The sequence below is a fragment of the Pyrenophora tritici-repentis genome, chromosome 10 (assembly GCF_003171515.1).
Source record: "Pyrenophora tritici-repentis strain M4 chromosome 10, whole genome shotgun sequence".
Taxonomy (NCBI): Eukaryota; Fungi; Ascomycota; class Dothideomycetes; order Pleosporales; family Pleosporaceae; genus Pyrenophora; species Pyrenophora tritici-repentis.
Genome location: NC_089399.1, coordinates 1,206,253 through 1,225,286, shown reverse-complemented (window position 1 = coordinate 1,225,286; position 19,034 = coordinate 1,206,253). Strand labels below are relative to the sequence as shown.

Genomic DNA, 19,034 nt, shown 5'->3' with positions numbered 1-19,034 from the left:
CGTGACGGTGATATCGTCGGAAAACTTGGCGGAGCCGAGGACTTGCTTTTCGCGGAAAGAGGCTGTGGGTGCTAGGATGCGTTTTGCGGTGTCGGCACTGTCAGGGGTCAGCTCACGAATAGCGATATCATTGTGGGTTTACTTGCAGTACGCAAAGGATCAACTCGTCGTAGTGCTCTTCTTTCTCTTCAGCATCAGAATCGGCATTGTGCTCGTTATCGTAGGGAACGTGGACGCTATTGGGATTATGCGCATCGGGCTTGAGCGTGCGCTTGATCAATCGAACAGTGACACCAGTCTGATCCCGCTTCACCACTCTCGTGATTTCCGTTGAAAGTCTAACAGTCACACCTCTCTTGAGTAGATCCTGCCTCCAGCGCTCGTAGAACTCGCTAAACTTTGGAAACACGACCATGGGCGGCAGATTGCTAACAACGCTGTGCTTATCTGCCGGATACCACATGCCATACGTAGGGCTCGTACAAAGCCTCTCGAGAATGATACTGGGTACATTGGGCGTTTCGTTGCCTGTGCCGAGGAAAAGCGCTATCATGGGCATGGCGACAGTATTGGTGAATTCCTCGGAAAAGAAAAACATCTTGAAGAGGATCTTGATCGGTATCAATGCGAAAAAGAGCTCGAACCACCGCACTATCTTGAGCATGGTGTTGAACCGCCTAATTTCTTTCTGATGCCGTGCGAGAAGTTCGGTTGGGAATACATTTGTCCAAAAGATGTCGTCTTTCCCAAAAGATACTTGGAGATTAACGGGATCCGCGTGGTGGCCCTGTCGCGCAAACATAGTCATGGTATGGTGGAAGATGTAACTTCCACCTTGCACACCTTGGTTGAGCCACTCTGCTCCATGCCGTTCCTTGTCGAGTCCAATAGAAAAAGCTTGGCCTCCGCAGTAATCTACTGCATCGATGAGAGTAACATCAAATTTGTCCGGGTGTTCAGAAAGATGGTGAGCACATGACATTCCTGCATCTCGTAAGCAACCCCACATCTCAGCAGATTCGATTCATCGTACCTGCTGCCCCAGCTCCAACAACGAGCACTCTCTTCTTCTTCCCGTCTTTGTTATTGCCACCCGCCATGTTTGTGGTAGGCAAAATTGGGTCAGTGTCACGATAGCGTCGCATTGAAAGCAAATCTCAGCACTTGTGCAGCATCCTGCGGAAGAGGAGCTACTACGGTCCTATTTGTTTGCAGCCGTCACGATATAGACTTTAAACGAATGCGTCATGAGATCCAAAAGCGGTTTAGACAGATCTAGGTCGGTTATCGGTCGATCTTCCACTAGCCATCGCCAAGCGCTTGCTGCTGCCCAAGTGGCATTCAACACCACTCTCAGACCATGACGTCGCTGATCTCGCGAATACTTCATGACGGCAGCATTAATGCTGCCTCGCCAATAGTTCGTATTACACAAGTCCACGGTATCATTATTCTGGATTAACTTTCCGTTTTCCCTAATCGTACAATTTTGTGTCATAACAAATGAAGTCGTCACCGACTCGTTGCGTGATCTCGTGTCTAAATCGTGTGCATCCCTCTTAGCGTCCTCGCCGTCCAGTCATCTACCGCATCAGTTGTTGGGTCGCCTATAGTTGCAGCATGAGAAATAGGATCTGTAGGCGGGAATGTCATCGCTGGGTTCGAATGGCTCAAGTCGAAAAAGTCTAGCCCTAGGTCCGTTGTCGCATTGGTGAACCAGTCCTCCCCCAGATCTGATATCTCGACTAGGTGATCCATGCTCCAGTCGTCTACCATCGCTCCTGCGGGCTCCATCAGCGGCGGCTCTTGTTGCGTTTCCACTGGAATTGGTGGTTTCTTGTCTTCCGTAACGCCGGTTATAGTGGCAAACTGCAGCGCAATCTGGCTAAGGGTCTTGTATGTAGGCGCAAGCCTGTGCATGCCGCGTACCTGATCAAGCACCATACGCACCGTCGTTTTGCGCTCGGTATCCTTCGCCGAATCTATTTGCTCCCTCGGTCGCGCAAGGAAGTCTGCGCATACGATCAGAACAGCGTGGAAGACGTAGAAAAAGTCCAACCAGGAGTAGCCGATGATGCCAAGATCGATCCCAATCGTAATGTATTGGAGGCTTCTATGCACCGATTCTACGCAGTCTTCCGCCAAAATGAGCGTTGTTTGCCAATCCTCCGTGATTGGAAATGGCTTCCCTTCCATGTAGCTTATATTGCTGTCGACTTTGTGGACGAGGAAGTCTCGTGTTATGATGCAACGTGTGTAGTAATAGTAAATATGCAGTAACAGAATTGTTGGCTTTTCATCTTGGGCTGATGAGTACTCTACTAGCATGTGCGGCGGTATGCTTGCAAAGAAATTGTCGCACTGGCGAAGTAAAGATTTTGCGACAGCGAGGGTAGGTGAGCGTTCTTCGGCTGAAGTATAATCAAAGTAGGCATGCTGTCGGATGGTGTAGGACATGCGGACAAGTTCGAAGCCGAGACTCATAAATGTGGCAGTGGCGCCGGTCTGCTCAAGTGTTGGTGATTCGGGGATGTGCATCGACATCTCTCGATCGTCGATTGCTGTTGGTCGTCCCAGAATACTACACAGCGTCTTCTCGAAGATATAAATGGTCCACCAGACCTGACGGCGCATATCTCGTTCGATTGGGTCGAAGTCTAGGTTTGAACTATCGCGATGCATGCCCATGGTAATTGACTATGATTGAAAGGTTAGTGCAACACCGATCCAAATCGAAACATGACTTGCCATGCGCGCAGCAAGACCTATGAGAAGCCATGAGCTACTCTTTTGTCCTATATTATGATGGTGCAAGTTGTGCAGAACGAGAGCCTGGACGTTGTCCAAGCACGTTGTTGTCAAGAGTTGTCGAAAGTAGCCTTTGGCGAAAACAAGGTACTTGAGGCGAAGTTCATGCGTCTGCTCTGCATCAAGTGCTCGAACCTGCTGGCATCCAAAGGCGAAGACCAAGGCCAATATCACCAACCACCCCGGCTGCTTAGAGTCCTCCAGGGGTTGCAAGTGCCGAGAATATGTTTCCTCCAGTCGATTCTGAAACACGCTTCTATTGAAAAGAGGCATGTAGGTGTGAACATGGTCGAAATAGGCAGCGGTCAGTGCATCCGCAATGTGTTTCTCCGGTAAAAAGTCACCGATGGTTTCGGCAATGGGGCCTGGGTCTCGTGGTAGCGACTGATCACTCGAGGACTCTACCTGTGATCTGGATCTCTTGCGACTTCTGCTAGTTGGGATTGGTAGCCAGTTAGTTCTGGGCATGGCGTAGTCATCTTCGGATGCGTTTGTGCTGCTGCGATTGATAGACGCGCCGGATCCAGAGCCATATAAGGGGATGCAGGGAAAGTCTGCGCCAGACGCAGCTTTCCATCGTGCTGCCAAGCTTCGTATTGTAGTTGCGAGTCGGAAACTACTCGAGGGGCCGAAGTAGTGTGAGGAGCCGTGGGCGGCACGAACGTCGGCTGATGGTCGTCGCGCTTCAGTAACAGCAGGGGTAGGTTGATGGTGTTTGGGTGTAGTAGACGCGACAGATGTGCTTTGAGTAGATTGACTAGGAGTAACAGCCATGCCTGAGCGAAGGAGGTTTGGCGAAGGCTCCTGTCGCTGCCCACCCGGCGTCGGTGCTTCTCGCTCATTTTTGTTGAAGATATCGGCTGGGGTGAAGTCGTCACTGGCAGGCATGGATATATTCCTTGCCGCCGCCAGCTTGAACAGTGTCTCGGTGTCCTGAACATTTTCATTGGGAAACAGGCCCTTGACTAGCGACTCAAGAGCTCTGTAGCGCAGGCTCAAGGTTTCCACACTACCGTATACTCGTTGCTTACGAGGCAGTTTGGATTCGCATTGCACGCCAGCTGCCTTGCAGTCGGCGCATGGCACGTCTGCGTTGTCGCGAATACATCGCGCTCGCCGGATCTTGCAACGGTCGCAACTGACGAGTGCTCGTTTCCGAGACGGACCTGCTTTAGCCGGGCGTTCCGCCATGATCATCGATGTTGGTGCGAAGACGACTAAAAGCGCCTTCCGAGGGTTCGCTTCGGTGGGTTTGTGGAGTTCCGACGATCGCCGCTACGCGTTTCGATCATGTGGAGGAAGAGGGCAAGGAGCAGTGTTGCTCGCGAGCAGAGGATGGTGCGCTCTTGTCATCAGTCTATCGGAGTATTTTCCGCAAGGACGGCCAATAGGCTTGGCTGACCACGGATCCCATAGAAGGGCCGGTGCAATGCTTTTTCAAATTAACGCGTCTGTCACTATAGGACCCTTAATTCGTCCGCCGATCGACTATTGTCATAACCTCTCCATTGGTAATTGCTGTCAAACTCTCTCTTCATATCGTCCCCTCTAGATACACCGGGATCCCATACACTACAGCTGCAGCTCCATTCAGGTATCTTAACACACACGCGCTCCTTGCATCCCTTATGGCCTCGTCCAACCCAACTCCCCTACCGCTCTCCCCTTCAACACTCACATCCTCATCAGCCGTCTTTGCCGTCTTCTTCCCCTTCTTCACACTTCCCAAACTTCTAACCCCCTCGACGTCATCCACCAACTGACCAACCCGGCCTTTGCCCTTTGACTTCTTCGCGGCTGGCTTGGCAGGCGTCTTTGGCGGAAGAGCATCTTCTTGTGCCTCGGGCCAGAGGCCCCATAGTTCGCCTGCTCTGACAGCGAGACGATCGCAGTCCTTGTCTGTAACGTCCCAGAGCATGCCGACAACTGCAGGTGCGCCCGCAGTAAGGTAGGAAGCGAGCATGCCAGAAGGCTCAAAGATACCGTTTTCGGTAAGATGTACAGACGAGCAGCCGAAAAGAAGCGTCGTTGCACAGCCTGGCTTTCTCCCATTTGCGTCTTGTGGGCCGGGGTAGAGGCGTCGAACCGATTTTGATTTGACGTATTGTGCTCCACAGCCGTGGCCAAAGTAAAGGACCAGATTCTTCTCCCGCAGCGCCTCCTCAAATTCTTTCTCCGACGGCGCTCGGTTTCTGATGTGATTCCAAGGTCCTTGGAGTTCGTCAAGGTGGGGCTTGATTGTTTTGGATGTGTGAGCCAAGTCACCCGAAGGATTAAGCATGCTTGTGCCTCCTGCGTCGGGGCATATGTAATGACCGGGAGCGGCGTCTGGGTGAGCTGTCGAAGACCGCGCGGAGAGCAGTCGCTCGCGAAGGGCCGCAAGCGAAGGCAGCCTTGAGATAGACAGCTGCTCTAGACATGGAAGGGACTCCCAGGGGAATGCATGTAGGTTGTTATCCAAGATCAGTATAGTGTGCCGAGTAGCAGTGTCCGGTTTCTGAGATGCGCTATGGTAGGCGCGCAAAGCTTCGTACGTTTCGACCACCATGGCATCAAAGTCGAGTTCGTCGTACGCATTGCACTCACCGTTGAACTGAAGAACGTCGACCACAAAATAGATCAAATCCATTAGAGATTCGTCCAAATCGAGATCCTGATTGGTAGCATCGCCTAGTCCAATGAACAACTCCAGAACTCGTGTATCCAAAACCGGTCGCTTTTGTTGACTCTTCTTCCGACGAGACGGCAAATGATCGTTGAGTATACTTTCGAACGCTTTCCGGAAGCGAGCAAGAAGAGTTGGCTGTCTTTCGTATTGTGAAAAGACACCCTTGAAGCCGCCAAGCCATATGTTCTCCATGTTGATGAGAAGCTCATGAAGCCTGGTGTCAAGGGCTTCACGTTCAGCCCACCACTGCTGTCTTGCTTCTCTCGAGGTCATGTCCTTCGCGGATCGCGTACTAAAGTCGCTGAGCTCAATAATCTCATCAAAGTCCCTTTTGCCATCCGCAAAAGAAAACTCTTCCTCATCCATCTCACGGGAAGCGTGGCGAGCTAGGGGCAAGCGCAATACGAAGGGCGACAATCCACTTTCAAACCGGGTAATGAAGAGTTCATCGCGTTCCTCACTAAGTTCGAGCGATACAGCGGTCCATGTATCCGGAATGATGTCAATATAGTCCTTCTGGAAGTCCGAGATTGAGCCCAAGGTAAAGCGAGAGGGATCCGAGACTGGCCATTGCAGACATTCATCCCGTGACATTTGCTCCTTTTCTCCTTCAGTCGACTCTTGCACGAGCCTCAACGCATTCACCTTTGGTACTTCTGCAAAATGTCAGCACAGTTGCTGTATTACTCAATCCTGTACATACCACTCATGTAGGCTGCATATAGGGGGTGAAGCGAGCCAGGTAGCTCACTGCCACACACGGCAGACATCAACACAGTGACGTGACCTAGCGCTATGGAAGTCTGACGGAACAAGTGATTGGAGCCGTTAGTAGCACAAAGGCTATGCGCTTCTACAAGTCTCTCGCGTGCCTCCCGAAGCGTGTCCATGAAGTCTTCTTTCGACCGCTTCTTGGTTCGGCCGCCTTTTGTTGGTACGATGGTGCCTTTCTTAGAAATTGCCGTTTCAGAGAGTGTGCTTTCTTTAAGACCAAAAGCAGGAAACGCAATGGTCGACTCTGGCAAGGTATTCACGGTAAAATCTTCTGCGATCTGCTTTGTGCTTTGCGCAAGCCTCGCTTTGAAAGTAGCCCACATGTGCGAAACTTCTTGACCCAAACCAGTCTGCAACTCTTCTGCTTGTCCAAGAAGATCCAAGGCCTTAGTGAGGTCATCGTGTAATATGTTTGCAAGTATGGCTCGATCTCTCATGCTTGCTTGCAGAATCTGCAACGCAGAGCATTGGTCGGCAATACTGGACGCCTCCGGAACTATGGGAGACCTAGCTTGGCGTGTAGTCTTGGGGACAGCCTTAGCAGTGGCTGCTGCAGTGGTCCTAGTACGTGCGTTGGTTACTGGCTTCGGCACCGCTTTTGCGGCAGCTTTCACTACGGGTTTACGACCTCTTGCACCCGCCGCTCTGGCCTTGGAAGAGGCTGGAGGTTGCAACGCCAAGGATGAAATCTGCTCTGCAAGCGCGTCGACTGAAGGTGAGAAAGTCTCTAAACTTCTGATGTAACAAGGGGAACTCAGTTCTGTGATGAGCTGCTCCATGCGGGAGTAAGATTCTATCTCTTCTCCATATCGGCTGTTCCAGTGGTGTGTCCTGGCGATAGCAGAATGGTATCCCGCGGTTGATAGGCACTTTCGCGAAGAAGCTAAGCTAAGTGTATCAAGGGTGCTTTCGGCCTTGTCAGGTCTGCCGCTCTGGGCCCAACAATCAGCACGCCAGCTGGCATTGTCGATCATGAGTGTAGCTGATCCTGTAGAGGAAGCAATCTTCTCAGCTTGTTCAGCGACGTAGATGGCCTCATGCAACAGTCCCTGGTGGGCGAAGATCTGTGATTGTTGCATCAATGCCCGATACAAGGCGGGGACCAAAGACCAAAAGTCGGGGCCGCTGAGGGCATCGTGCGTTACAGACATGACCAGTGGCATCCCTTTGTCATTGCGCACCGAACTTAGCGGGTCAAACGCCGCTCCTGCTTCGGATTCCATATCATCTGCAGCAGCCATTTTTCTTGCGTTGGCTCTTGACTCCAAAGCAGCCCAAATACGGCGATTGAGCGTGACACATTGTCTAGCATGTCGAGCGGCTTGTCGATACGATCCAGTAGAGGTAGCGAGAAGTGATTGAACATAAGAGGCATCCGCTACGATTCGGTTGAATCGCAATCTGCCAGAGAGTGTCGTAGTGGGTTTCGCTAGATTCATAAACTGGTTGTCTGCGAGTGCAATGGATTGAGCGTTCGACATTATGTTCGAACTCGTGAGCGTTAGCGTCTGGTATGACCGTGGCTATATGAATCACTTACCATTTTGCAGTATTCCCAATCCCTAGAAGGTACTCTGCATAGGCCAGGTGCCATTGCAGTCTGGCCTCCACAGAGCAGGTTCGGCGTTGAACCAAAGCTTCAGCTTTGGCCAGAGACAGGCCTGCTTTTCCGGTGTATCCAAGATGGAGAAATTGCAGACCAAGGGTAGATACGGTGGTGATGAGCTCAGAGGCGTCCGAATCTTTCCGAAGCTCAAGTGTCGCGACCAGAAGGTGAAGGAGTGGCAATGCAAGGTACTCCTCTCCTTTTGCATTTAGGAACTCGAGGCATGCTTGAAGGTCTTGTAGCCATGTCTCAGTATTGTCTATGCGATCGTCTAGAGCAGCCCATGAAGTTGCAGAATCGACCAAGGATTCCCACGTTGCAAAACACTGCTGAAGGGTGGAAGTAGGAGGGGATTGATCCTGCATTGATGACTTGAGGGTGTAAAGTGCTTTCAGGTGACTTTCGTGGTTATTCAAGGCTTCATCCCGAGACCCCGACACTCTTGCGCTGTCGTCATTTGCTAGATCGGAGGGAGAAAGCTGCTCAGAAACAACATGTAGATCATGCTGAGAAAGCTGAAGAAGCGTAACGGACAATCTTAGATGCCGAATGGGGTATGTTTGTGGCGCATAAAGCTGTTGGAGTCGCTCTGTGAGGATACATATCGACTTGTTCAAAGTAAAGTCCCATTGTCGATTCTTGGACAGCGTCCGTAGGAAAAAGCCAGTTTGCACTTCCAAGAGTGCTCCTCTAGCGCCTGGGTCTAGCTCTTCATTGTCATAGAAAGCTACCTCGTTCTGTTGCTGAAGACCGAATTTGATGAATGAGTGGTGGTATGCTTTCAGCACCCTAGCCAAAACACTAAACGCCTCACCATTACTGAAGATTGCGTTGACAGAAGATCGTGCAGCAGCTTCAGAGAGCTGTTGCAACACATCCTCACTAAGATGGCTGTCCAGACATCGTCGATAAGCATTGCGAGAACGCTCGCTCTGTTTCATGTCTTCAAAAGCTTCGCCCAATTGCTCAAGTTTCATCGGAAGAAGGCCGCTCACTTGCTCAGATGAGGATCTCGATTCTAAGAGATCGATTGAACGCTGCATGGCTACAACTAGGTGTTCGAGATTGCAATGCGCCTTCCGTAGTTGTAGATACAGTGCCCAGTATGCGTTGGATATTTTGACTGTATATGAGCCAACAAGAACAGCGCCCTCTCCGCTAGAGAATGTGCCATGTTCAAATTCTTCACTGAATCGATGGAGGATGTGCGAGCATTCTTGTAGTACGGCATCCACCTCTTTCCATTCCTCCTGCGTCCGTATGTTTTGTTTGCAACATGTCATGACAGAGTCAAGCGTACTCTTCAAACACTTCCATGCAACTGTTATTCGTTCGCGATGTCGGGTTTTCGTCTTTGCGTCGGCTTCATCGGGAACTCTAGTGCCGAGGAACCTCGCTGAGAAATGTACGCTTGCTGCTATTATGGGTACTGCATATCGTTCAATAGCAGAGGGCTCTGCAACGGCGGATCTCGAGAGACTTGCTACAAGTAATCTTGTCGCTGTACGACGCAGAGAGTTTACTTCTGCAAAGAGCGTTTCCAGATCTGCCGTTGATCCACCTAAACTCCCATGTAGGGTCTCAAGTGCAGTGATGATAGTCTCCTCTAGATCAGGCTTCTTGTCGCCTTTCAGATATGCTTCTAGAGTAATGATAGCTATCCGTATCGTCCGCGCGGTCTGCTTAGCCGCAGACGCGTTGGAGGCCGAAGACGTCTTTGATGAGCCTAGCCATCGAAGAGCCTGATCAGATAGACCAGCAGCTTGAGCAAGTGAAGACAAAGCCTTGTTGGCGGTTGCAGACGAAGCGGTACTATTCTCCGAGGCAGCAAAGTCGTCTGGCAGTCCTACCAAGTCAGCGTACAAGGTCTCGGCTAACTTGTACTTCTTACTTGGAATGAGCTGTGATCTGCGGGCGAAAGCGACCAGACACTTGGCAAACGGTTCGGCCAGCTCTTGATCCTCGTTCCCTTGATGCTTGACAAGACCCCACCATTGCTTTCGGATATTGAAGGCTAAGTGCTGTAGAAGAAGTACAGTCTCTGGGGACGGCTGTAGCGTGTTGGCGTCGTCTGCGCTGGAGATACTGGGGCATAAAGAGAGGACGGTCTGCGCCAGGGACTCTAGTTGTCTTGCTGCTTTAGCTTGACTGCTCGGAGTCTTGGCGGTGTGCCAGAGCAAGTTTGCGGGCGATGAAGGGTTCGACATTTTCAGGTAGTCCCAAGTGGTTTCGACAATTCGTGGTCTTCGTAGCTTCGCAATGATGCGCAATGTGTATGATTGAAAACTTGCAACGAGTGGCACAGCAGGGCTCTTGGAGTCGATAGCCGCAAAGTCCAAGAGGGATGCAAGGCTATCCTTCTCCGTAGTCCCAGTGGATTGTGGACCACCCCTTGCTATCTCTTTTCCAGCGTCTCGAATAAGGTATCGATCCAATCTCTTCTTCAAGTTCCTCAGCTCCTTGATAGCCAAGTTGTCCAGGCCAAGTGCAACAAGCTTCCCGATGAGCACAAGCACACCATTCTCGTACTGCAGCTCCTGTGAGTCCTTTCCCAGGACTTTCAGTGCCTCCGGGGTACCCAGATATGCAAACGCTGTCCTTGCACATTCGGCCATCGCCACGAGCCCAGGATCGGGGCCAGGGGAGAGAAACGAAGAGTATGACGATGAACGGCGTGGCGCGCGTTTCTGGGGCGAATTGTTGATCTGGGAGACGGATCGCTCCCTGAGAGGCTTCTGTGAGGTTGAACAAGTCTTAGTGTGTCCGGGTCGCGGTCGTGCAGGTTTACGCGCATCTTCGGCGGTCGCAGGCTTCGATTTCGCGGAGGCAATTGTGAGAGGCGGGTTCTTCAGCGCATCTGCGAGCGTCTGAAGCGTTTTGTTGGCGACTTCAGTTGCAAGTATGTATCTCTCTCTCGGCGCAAGAGTACCGCACTTTTGCTTTGTAACCTCAGCCGTTGCCGCAGCCGTTGCTGTGCCAGCTCTCCTCCGCGCCGCAGCTGTCGCCTGAACCTTGGCCCTGACATTCTCCTTTTGGGTCGTAACCTCCTCTTTCTTCAGTAGTAGTTCCTCGAGCGCAGCAACCGTGGCGCTGGTACATGTCGAAGTTGAGAGCAGGTCGGCTTTGATGTTATCGATGCGCGCGCGCGCTGTTTCGTCCTTTGCCGCCATTTTGCCAAGATTTTGGGGGTATTTTCGGATGCGTCGCGTTTTACAGATTCCGTAGATTATACATTACTAAGAAGACGGGCGCTCTGGTAGCTATGTTGTACAGTGTTGTCGGGGTTAGGACTCAACACCGCGGCCAAACACCGTTCCACAACACGGTACCGTATCCGGTTAGCGTTGGGTCGTGCCAGCAGACGCGACCCTGCACTGCGCCTACCTACACCACGAATGCAGCAACCTCGTCTATCTACCCGTTCCAAACTTGTTCAAGATACCTGGCTCGCTTCCAATAAACATGTTGCTGCACGATGCCACCCAAGTTGCCAGATGAACTCGCTATATCACAATTACGGCGGAACAATCTCACCAAGTTTCCACTAGAGTGGTATTGACAAACTTGCGATTGCTAGAAAGCAGGCGCGAATGGAGTACTGTATATGGAGCGCATTTACAGTGGCTTGTGTGACCAAGCAGTGACTGTGGCGTGGCCAAAAGACTTGGTTGTCTAACTAACGTGCAGCAGCCCAGCGTTTCGAACCGAACTTTCGTCCTCTTTCGCTCTCTGTGCTTGATGCGGGATTCGTTCGGTCATAATTCGCAACGATTGTCACTGAGTAAATGAGCATACGAATTGACATCCTATCACACTGATGAAAGCTAATCATGAAAGTTACACAAATACGATGGCTGTTTAAGATTCAAACCCCTGATGATGGTGCCCAGCCATCATCATGGCGGCGTGTGCCTGATAACATGCTTTTCAATGACCGAAAAGAGGGAGGTGGTAAGGTCAAGAGGGAGAGGGGCTAACAAGAAACGCTGGGCTGGATCTCGGGTATCGTAGCACTATAAACATCTGCCGTGGGTTAATGTTTGTCTATGGGGTTTTTACCTCTTTTGTATACATAGTCCGCTGCTCTGGAGAGCTAGCTACGCCTTATAGCTGACGGGATTATTTGTCACGGCCTACCGGTACACTTCTGGATTGCGGCGAGCCGAGGCTCTGGGAAGCTGCCTGGCGCTGTTGTTGGATGAGATGGAGGGTCTGGACATGTCGATGCCATGCCCCTGCTTGATGGCGCATGGAGAAGCATTGGCGGACTGGAAAAACTAGGAAGCCGGCTAATCTTGTGACATGCTGGGAACTACATATCTTCTGTGTACGAATCAGTACAGATTTGACCTTATCTACTTCTGAGTTGGGACAGACAATATTGTTGTTGTGTTGATCCCAATGTCTGTATTCCCGGACCATAATCAGCCCTCCTGTTCGCATCTCCAAAGCGCGGACTTATCCGCTGATTCCCAGTGACATACGAACTATAAAGCCCGACAGTATACCCGTAATGAGGATGTGACAGGGCAGGTCAAACGCTTGTCTTTACGACGCACTAGCACAAACGAGGTCTCGTCGCTGCTGCACTGTGACCTGCGGGGTAAGTGGTACGTACCAGTACGGTACTTCATGCAGTACCTCAAGGTTCTCGATCCTACGCCATATGGTACTTATTGACAGTTACCGACGCCGTGGTTCGTTTAGAACGGCCCTCGGATATAGGACGTAACACGTCATTCAAGTTCCAACACCAAGACCCTTTCTGAGAATAAGTGGCGCGTTGGTTGGCAGAAAGCTAAGTCCGGGGTACCGTTGGTTGACCCCTTGCTCTACTACTGTACTTACAGCGGGTTACCAATCGGCAAGAGGGCCGTCAGGAACCCGTTAGTCATACGATGCAGTACTTCTCTCGGCCAAGCCATAGGTTCTCACCGATTTTAATGCGCCGGCTGGTGAACAAGCATGCGTTGTGTAAACTTGATGCGCAATTCTGCCGAAGATGACGATACTAGTTCAACACGCCCTGGTAACTTAGCCGCGTGCTGCAAGGCGGCCAGGGTCTATGCAGCAACAATATCAATGTTTCACGCCGGCGAAACAAGCGCACGTGGTGATTGAGCAGCAAGTATCTCGACCAACAACAGAGGAGCGCCACGATTTGTAAGGCTTCTTGAATGCATCGTGACGGGTCGATTCTATTCTGAATTGGCCCACAAATTGAGAGATTGGACATGACGGCGCTTACGGCCGTAGTCTAGATGTGGTTAGATAAGTCAGCTGAACTGAGACGAAGTCACTCCTTCAAAGCTTGATCGCTATCTCGCCGTGCCTAGAAGCCAGGGGTTGTGTTCTAGGAAAGAATGGAAAGCGTTCATGGGCAGCAGCACTCCAAACCTTCAGCGGTACCTTAGCTTGGCTTTACTTGTTTACGTTCGCAGGCTATGCTAAATTTAGTAGAGCTTATTCCCGGTGAGGAAAGGCTGCACAGACAGAGTGTAATTACACACACAAGTATGTACGTACTGTACAAGTCCCTGTCATTTTGCATATGACGATGGCCGGGATGGTGCAAGCACTTCGGACTTCCCGAGATCTTTGCTTGTCTATGGCAAAGTTTAACAACAGGCCGTGGTTTGGGGACGGCATCCCCATCCGTGTGGCGGGAGTGTCCTATCGTAACGTAACGGTAAATATGTTGATTAGGCCCATGCAAAGCGCATAAAGGGACGTAATTCAGGCCGCGCAACAACTGCCCAGGTGCTCATCGGGGTCGCTCGTTACTGGCCACCCCTGAGCGAGGGAAGCAGCATCTAGGCCACGAATGGCTAGCGCCTCGCATCCTCCACAGTTCCAAAGTCGCCTAACAGCAGACTATCCCCCGCAAACCGACGACAGCAATATATAGGGACGGCTGAAGGAGAGGGCAGGTCGCGCTCCTCCAGGACACCGGACCGAACAAGCTGCGGCGTAGTTCGCAATAGCAAACACACCAACAAGAAAATACCAACATGAGCGTTCAGGGCTGTGATTGCACGACTCTCGTGAACGTATGTAAGTAAGTACATACGACCCGGCGATTACCGTAGTTGGCACCACTTTATGCGTACCGCAAATCATCGTCGCTATTGGAACTGCATGCACAGACAGTGTTGATCCTGAGACAGCGGTCCTGAGGCATCGTCCAGGGCCGTGCACCACGTGGAGGCTTCGTTGATGTTGTTTTCCTCGATCCGAAGTGGCTTGAAACTCGCACGCGACATCTGCTCCAACATTCCGCCACACTTCTCCCCTCTTGAATTTCTTATTCGCCTCAGAGTGAAGCCTGCTTTTTGGTCAACGAAAGATTTTTTCAAGTTCCCACAAATGTCAGACAGGCAGCTCTTCGTCCCACCCTCTCGTATCCAAGGGATGACCGACTCGGTAGTATTGGACATTGCTCGATTCGCAATACGCTAGCTCAACGACAGGGAGCGGATGCTAGGGGGGCACGCAGGAGCGCAAGACGCCAAACTGTAACTTACTTCCACTAACCCTGTCAACGTGGCGCACTCCAGTGCTTTAGCGATCGTCTGGCACCCGTCTATGCCGTCTAACATGCCGCGGCTGGTGCACCTGCATCTCCGTTTTACCTGGTACAGTAGTCTGTTGGGCGATCTCCTTCTGGCCATAAGCATCTATGTCCATATTAGGCCCTCTGGTCCACCGGATTATTTATCGGATCCCGCCCTGTTGAGATCATCCATATATCCTTCACATTGACCACTCTTCCCAGGACGTTTTGGCGGAGAAGATACCGAGTATTGACCACGTTCTCTGTTTATCAACAACCCGCACCGCAAACCATTCCATCTACTCGACTTTGTCTCACTGACCAACAAAGAGTCTTTGCCTGGCACCCCTTGATTGGCCCAGAGACCGTGGACCTGTTTCCTGGATATTCAGACGGCACGGAGCCGGCTTCGCTTCGTCCCTAAAATAATTTGCCCATTGCCGCTCTTCCAAAACATGGCGTCTTGATGAGTTTGCAACACTATCACTTCCCTACCTACTCTCGAGCCGTCCCGCTTTCGAATTCGACTGCACAGACGCGTCGTCTGCTGCAACCATGGCACCCTACGATATGAGCTCAATTCTGGATTCGAGGACAGTTGATGAGCAATATTTCCAACCCCCTGACAGTATGGATCCACTCACGCCTGCCTACAAGGCAGGCATGGTCCCGCTAGCTGTGTGTGCAATGCTGAGTTTATTCTCTGTCGCTGCATTACTGGGCTTCATCACACAACGAATGATATCATGGCGAAGGCATTACAGACAATACGTCGGATACAACCAATACGTAATCCTTATCTTCAATCTCCTCATTGCCGATCTTCAACAATCAATTGCATTCTCGATATCCTTCCATTGGCTTAGACTCAACAAGATTCTGGCACCAACCGGAGCGTGTTTTATTCAGGCCTGGTTCTTGCAAATCGGAGATGTTGCAAGTGGCTTCTTCGTGCTTGCAATTGGAATACACACATGGTTGGGCGTGGTCAAAGGATACAAGCTGCCTTATCTGTGGTTCGTGGTGGCGATTCTATCGATATGGTTCTTCGCTCTATTTCTCACAGTCTTGGGGCCGGCAATGCATCGGGATAGATACTTTGCTCGTGCAGCAGCTTGGGTAAGCCACTCATCATAGACAGATGTGACATTTTAAGACTAACATCAAATAGTGCTGGGTCTCGAGTGAATACCAGGGAGAACGACTCTGGCTCCACTACCTCTGGATATTCATTGTTGAGTTCGGCACAATCATCATTTACGCACACATCTTCTTCCACCTCCGCCATCGTATTCGAAACATCGTCGCAAACGACACCAGAAAGCTCACACGCGCGAATAAATTCATGGTCATGTATCCGGCTGTCTACGTGATCTTGACACTACCTATCGCCGTGGGCCGCATGGTGGCTATGACAGGGGAACCCATGTCTGAGAACTTTTACATCATTGCCGGCTGCCTACTCACCTCCTGCGGGTGGATCGACGCACTCCTATACACCTTGACGAGACGTGTACTAGTTTCCGGAGACCTGAGCGCAGGACACTACAACCAAACACTCACCGCCAACCTGACCAACGCGGCGCGCCCCGGCGACACCGAACAAGGCCACTTTGGCCTCCAGTCTGTCGGTAAAAACGACGGAATCACAACCAACGCACGCACCGTCACCATCACAGGCGGCACCAAACGGTCATCACACTTAAGCGAGCATCGCCGGGGCCGCAGTCACATGATTGAGACGCAGCGCAGCAGCACAATAAACGAGGAGAGTCCTACGCGAACAGGATCACAAGACTCCATCATCAGAACCAAAGATACTGGCATTAGTATCGTAACAGAGACGAGCGTCCAAGTCGAGACGTCGGACGAAAAGGAAATGGACGCGGGGATACCGCTAATAAAGGACTAGAGCTTCCAAGTAATATCAGCAGAAAGGAAAACATATATTTCCATAATCAGAGTTAGGAACTACAGCGGCCTTGGCCTCGAAAAAACCATCACAACATCAACCACTACACAAATATCTTCCATGTATACCCATTTCTTTTTGTTGTTCTTCATCCTCATTCGATATACCAAAAAGCGTAGGCGTTGTTGGAATCCAGTGCAGCAAACCGTTCCATCTCATTTCATCTCATTTCATCTCATTTCAATTTTTCTTTTCTTTTGTCATTCCCAAAGGAGATATATTTGTACTACAAACTTCCGTCTGCGAGAAGTTCCTTCTTTTCTTTCCTGTTCATGTAGCCTCGTCTATTGGCTCGGAAGTAACATCTCCCAATGACCAGATTCAGATCTCAGATACCCGAAATACCAATATCAATCCACATATCCAAAATTACCGTCAAGGTTCCTTGCATAAAAGCAACAATAGTTGTCTCAGATACTTCGGGAACACCGTATGGAAGGCAAAGGGGTCTAGAGCCGGCGATTACTGTGGAGAACCGGTACGCCCCTGCCCCTCCCCCGGTTGTTACTTTTTTTCGTCTTTTCCCTCTGGCCTGTCATTTCAAGGCAGGTGTGGAAATCGGGAAGGTATGGCTGCTTCCCCGATTGGGACGCCAAATACCAACGGAGTACTAGTGGATTAGTAATTGTGTAAACGGCGACTTTGGCGACATTCTTCTTTTTTTCTTGCTGAACTAAATTCTATTTCATGTACACTTTGTGGGTCGGGTATCATATGTGAGTTGCGTAGGAATATTGTACAGTAAATTGGGACATGATGCGTTGACGGCGTGAAGTGAAATATGCTCGAGATTCTTCAGGGGAGGACAGCGCGAGTAGTCACACGGGGATTGTACCAACACTTCAGGCCAAGTCGGCGGAAGAGGTCGGTGTGTATTGATGTGGTTGCGGTATTCGTCGGCAACATGATTCCGATCTTCAGCCACGCCGTGGGCCTTGGTTTGAACGTAGCTTGCCTCTGGTTGGTAGCTGAATGCGAGACCGAAGGCTCTGGAGGGCGTCTGGTGGAGATATGTCGCCGAGGTCGTGGCCAGGGGATGTATCACCATCCGATAGATCGTACTGCGGGTTTGACATGGCAGTTCCTTGATCAAGTCGAGGCTCGTGAGGAGATGGTGCGTTGTACTCTTCCACACCCACATCGCGATGACTAGGCACGCGCTTAGACGGAGGACGTCCGGTAGCCTGAGCGAGCTTCTGTTCTAGAAGCCAAGCCTTTCGTTTGTACCGTAACAACTCTTCTTGCTGTTGAAGGGCCCGTTCTCGTGCCTCGATATCTGCAATCTTTGAAGTAGAGTCATCATCAATGTGTGCACTAGTTGGTCGTTGTCTTCGATGGTCGTGTTGAGTATTATACTCTCGTGGCGGGGATCGTACGGGTCGGTCCCGACGGGATAGAGATCGTTGGCTCCGCACAGTCTGAAGCAGAAGCCGCTGCTGTATCTGTAAAAGTTCTCGCTCTCTTTCGGCTATTTGAGCCTCCCGGCGCTCGAGGTCGCGTGAACGTGGAAGTAGTCGAGACGGAGATCGGGTTAGAAGCCGGGGCCTGTCTGATTCCGGGGCCAGTGGGCGCTTCCGCGAGGAACGCACGTCTGACTGGGACAACGGCTTCTCAAGTGGTTCTGGAGGTGGAGCCACACCTTTTGGTCGTTTAGTAGCTTTCGTGCCCCTCTCTGTGCTTTCTGGGTCCAAGAAGTCGTAGTTGTTCGACAGGCGCAGGCCGTTTCCCAGGCGCACGTTTGGCTGCAAAACACCGTCGATAAGTGTGCCTCTAAACGTTTCTAGTGCTTCGCTGTTCCGCGCCCTATGTTTCTGTTTGAATGGCATCGCGTCGCTGAAGCGTGCGGAGACTGGTCGACTTCCTGTGGGATCAAGTTGGAGTTGGACGTTTTCGAAAGGCGAATCGGCTACAGAAAGACTTTGTAAGTCTTGTGCGTTGCGGGCAACGAGGCGATATATGTTTTCGCGCACCTCCCTCCCGTTCTTGCTAACAAAGCTGTTAGGACGCATGGGTGGACAGCGAGGTCGGCTCACTTACTTGATTATGATGCAGCGCTTTCGCCGCTGATCATTGTGCCTCATCTCCTGCATCTTGGGTGTCGGCTCGCTCACAAAATGGGCAGCAATTTTCATGCGGGCCTCGAACACATCATGAGGCAACCATCTGGCTGGAAGTATGAAGACGGAGCCATCGTCAAAATAAGCCCATCCTGGCGGGGTCAGAGACCTGCTGGATGCGTATAGGTTGCCCAGATTTACAGTATTACGCGACCTGACTAAGCCACGGGAAGGTGTGATAGCGTATGGTGGCATGCTGTACAGTCTGCCCAGATTGACATAATTACGGTATGCTCGTGGCACAGACATGGCAGGCGGACAAGGTGAGCCAGACGCTATGTACCTTTGGTCTTATAGTGGTTCGCATGCGAAGTGCACACTGGTTGCGGGGATGGCGACTCAGACTCGTGGGACGTTTGGGGTTTGCAGGCGACACAGCCATGGCAAATCCTGATAGCGCGCGGATAGGACCAAGTTAGGCGCGGCTATGGCAAAGTGCATGACAGGCGGCGGCGTGGACCTAGACGATATGATTAGCTTCGCCCTGTACAAAAGCGGACATGGAATGCGGTGGGCGCTTGCCGAATCACTCTACT

The 19,034-nt window shown here is 51.2% G+C and overlaps 6 protein-coding genes across 6 annotated transcripts; 1 reads left to right on the top strand and 5 right to left on the bottom strand.

Annotated features, from left to right (window-relative positions):
• Positions 1–127: 127 nt before the first annotated feature.
• On the bottom strand, positions 128–1,100 carry PtrM4_042980 (uncharacterized protein; the record flags this gene model as incomplete). The annotated part of the gene is made up of 2 exons (XM_001937392.2): positions 128–984; positions 1,034–1,100. The coding sequence occupies 2 exons, from the start codon at positions 1,098–1,100 to the stop codon at positions 128–130; spliced, it is 924 nt and encodes a 307-aa protein (XP_001937427.2).
• A 439-nt stretch (positions 1,101–1,539) lies between these two features.
• PtrM4_042970 (separin) lies at positions 1,540–2,688 on the bottom strand (the record flags this gene model as incomplete). Its single annotated transcript, XM_066104472.1, has 1 exon — positions 1,540–2,688. One exon carries the CDS (start codon positions 2,686–2,688, stop codon positions 1,540–1,542), a length of 1,149 nt encoding a protein of 382 aa, XP_065959036.1.
• Positions 2,689–2,697: 9 nt separating this feature from the next.
• On the bottom strand, positions 2,698–4,005 carry PtrM4_042960 (separin; the record flags this gene model as incomplete). The annotated part of the gene is made up of 1 exon (XM_066104471.1): positions 2,698–4,005. The coding sequence occupies one exon, from the start codon at positions 4,003–4,005 to the stop codon at positions 2,698–2,700; it is 1,308 nt and encodes a 435-aa protein (XP_065959035.1).
• Positions 4,006–4,342: 337 nt separating this feature from the next.
• On the bottom strand, positions 4,343–11,026 carry PtrM4_042950 (separin; the record flags this gene model as incomplete). The annotated part of the gene is made up of 3 exons (XM_066104470.1): positions 4,343–6,132; positions 6,180–7,741; positions 7,791–11,026. 3 exons carry the CDS (start codon positions 11,024–11,026, stop codon positions 4,343–4,345), a joined length of 6,588 nt encoding a protein of 2,195 aa, XP_065959034.1.
• A 3,938-nt stretch (positions 11,027–14,964) lies between these two features.
• PtrM4_042940 (Git3 multi-domain protein) lies at positions 14,965–16,321 on the top strand (the record flags this gene model as incomplete). Its single annotated transcript, XM_001937395.1, has 2 exons — positions 14,965–15,528; positions 15,581–16,321. 2 exons carry the CDS (start codon positions 14,965–14,967, stop codon positions 16,319–16,321), a joined length of 1,305 nt encoding a protein of 434 aa, XP_001937430.1.
• A 977-nt stretch (positions 16,322–17,298) lies between these two features.
• Positions 17,299–18,693, bottom strand: PtrM4_042930 (DUF1777 domain containing protein; the record flags this gene model as incomplete). The annotated part of the gene is made up of 2 exons (XM_001937396.2): positions 17,299–18,367; positions 18,419–18,693. The coding sequence occupies 2 exons, from the start codon at positions 18,691–18,693 to the stop codon at positions 17,299–17,301; spliced, it is 1,344 nt and encodes a 447-aa protein (XP_001937431.2).
• Between the last annotated feature and the right edge of the window lie 341 nt (positions 18,694–19,034).